The sequence below is a fragment of the Coturnix japonica genome, unplaced genomic scaffold (assembly GCF_001577835.2).
Source record: "Coturnix japonica isolate 7356 unplaced genomic scaffold, Coturnix japonica 2.1 chrUnrandom569, whole genome shotgun sequence".
NCBI classification, from domain to species: domain Eukaryota; kingdom Metazoa; phylum Chordata; class Aves; order Galliformes; family Phasianidae; genus Coturnix; species Coturnix japonica.
Window position 1 is genome coordinate 28,947 of NW_015439944.1, and position 1,517 is coordinate 30,463.

Consider the following 1,517-nt stretch of genomic DNA (forward strand, 5'->3'; position numbering starts at 1 on the left):
CTTTATGGGCTCCTATAGGGGGGGTTGTGGGGTCTACACCTTTAAGGGCTCCTATAGGGGGGGGTTGTGGGGTCTATACCTTTAAGGGCTCCTATTGAAGGATATAGGGGGTATCTATCAGCAACCCCCCCCCTCTATACCTTTATGGGCTCCTATAGAAGGATATAGGGGGGTATCACCCCCTACCCCCCCCTTCTATACCTTTATGGGCTCCTATAGAAGGATATAGGGGGGTATCTATCAGCAACCCCCCCTTCTATACCTTTATGGGCTCCTATGGGGGGGGTTGTGGGGTCTATACCTTTAAAGGCTCCTATAGAAGGATATAGGGGGGGATCTATCAGCAACCCCCCCTCTATACCTTTATGGGCTCCTATTGGGGGGGGGTTATGGGGTCTATACCTTTAAAGGCTCCTATGGGGGGGGTTATGGGGTCTATACCTTTAAGGGCTCCTATAGAAGGATATAGGGGGGGATCTATCAGCAACCCCCCCCCTTCTATACCTTTAAGGGCTCCTATGGGGGGGGTTGTGGGGTCTGTACCTTTAAGGGCTCCTATTGAAGGATATTTGGGGGGGGGGGCTGCTGTTATTGTAGTGTCTTCTTGAAGCCCCCCCCCCCCCACACTTTGCATTGTGATGGATGAGGGGACCCTCAGGCTGGCACAGGTAAGTGGGGACTGGGTTAAAAGGGGGGGGGGCGCAATGAAAGGAGCTGGGGACCCCCATAGGGATACAGAGGCCCCATAGGGAGCCCCCCAGACCTCCATAGAGATCCATAGGCCCCATAGGGACCCCCAGAGCCCCATAGAGACCCCCCAGACCCCCATAAGGAACCCCCAGCCCCCATAGGGATCCATAGACCCCCATAGGGATCCATAGACCCCATAAGGACCCCCACAACCCCCATATAGACCCTTAGACCCCCATAAGGACCCCCCAGAACCCCATAGGGATCCGTAGGCCCCATAGGGATCTCCACCCCCAATCCCCATAGGGATCCCCAGCACCCATAGGCACCCTCAGCCCCCATAGGGACCCCCAGACACCCATAGGGACCCCCAGACCCCCATAGGGATCCATAGGCCCCATAAGGACCCCCACAACCCCCATAGGAATCCATAGGCCCCATAGGGAACCCCCAGACCCCCATAGGGACCCTCAGCCCCCATAGGGACCCCCAGCCCCCATAGGGACCCCCAACTCCCATAGGGATCCATAGTCCCCATAGGAACTCCCAGACCCCCATAAGGACCCCCCAGCCCCCATAGGGATCCATAGGCCCCATAAGGACCCCCATAGGGATCCATAGGCCCCATAAGGACCCCCATAGGAATCCATAGGCCCCATAAGGACCCTCATAGGGATCCATAGGCCCCATAAGGACCCCCATAGGGATCCAGACCCCCATAAGGACCCCCCCTTCCCCCATAGGGCTCCATAGACCCCATAGGAAACCTCAGACCCCCATAGGGACACCCAGCCCCCATAGGGACCCTCAGCCCTCATAGGGACCTC

At 57.6% G+C, this 1,517-nt stretch overlaps 1 protein-coding gene across 1 annotated transcript in view; it reads left to right on the forward strand.

Annotated features, from left to right (window-relative positions):
* Window positions 1–1,517, forward strand: part of LOC116652666 — a gene marked incomplete at its 3' end in the record, with an annotated part of 15,282 nt that overhangs the window by 6,989 nt on the left and 6,776 nt on the right. Inside the window, exon 2 of the mRNA XM_032441792.1 lies at window positions 598–668. Coding sequence (XP_032297683.1) covers window positions 639–668 — 30 coding nt within the window. The remainder of the gene's footprint in view (window positions 1–597; window positions 669–1,517) is intronic.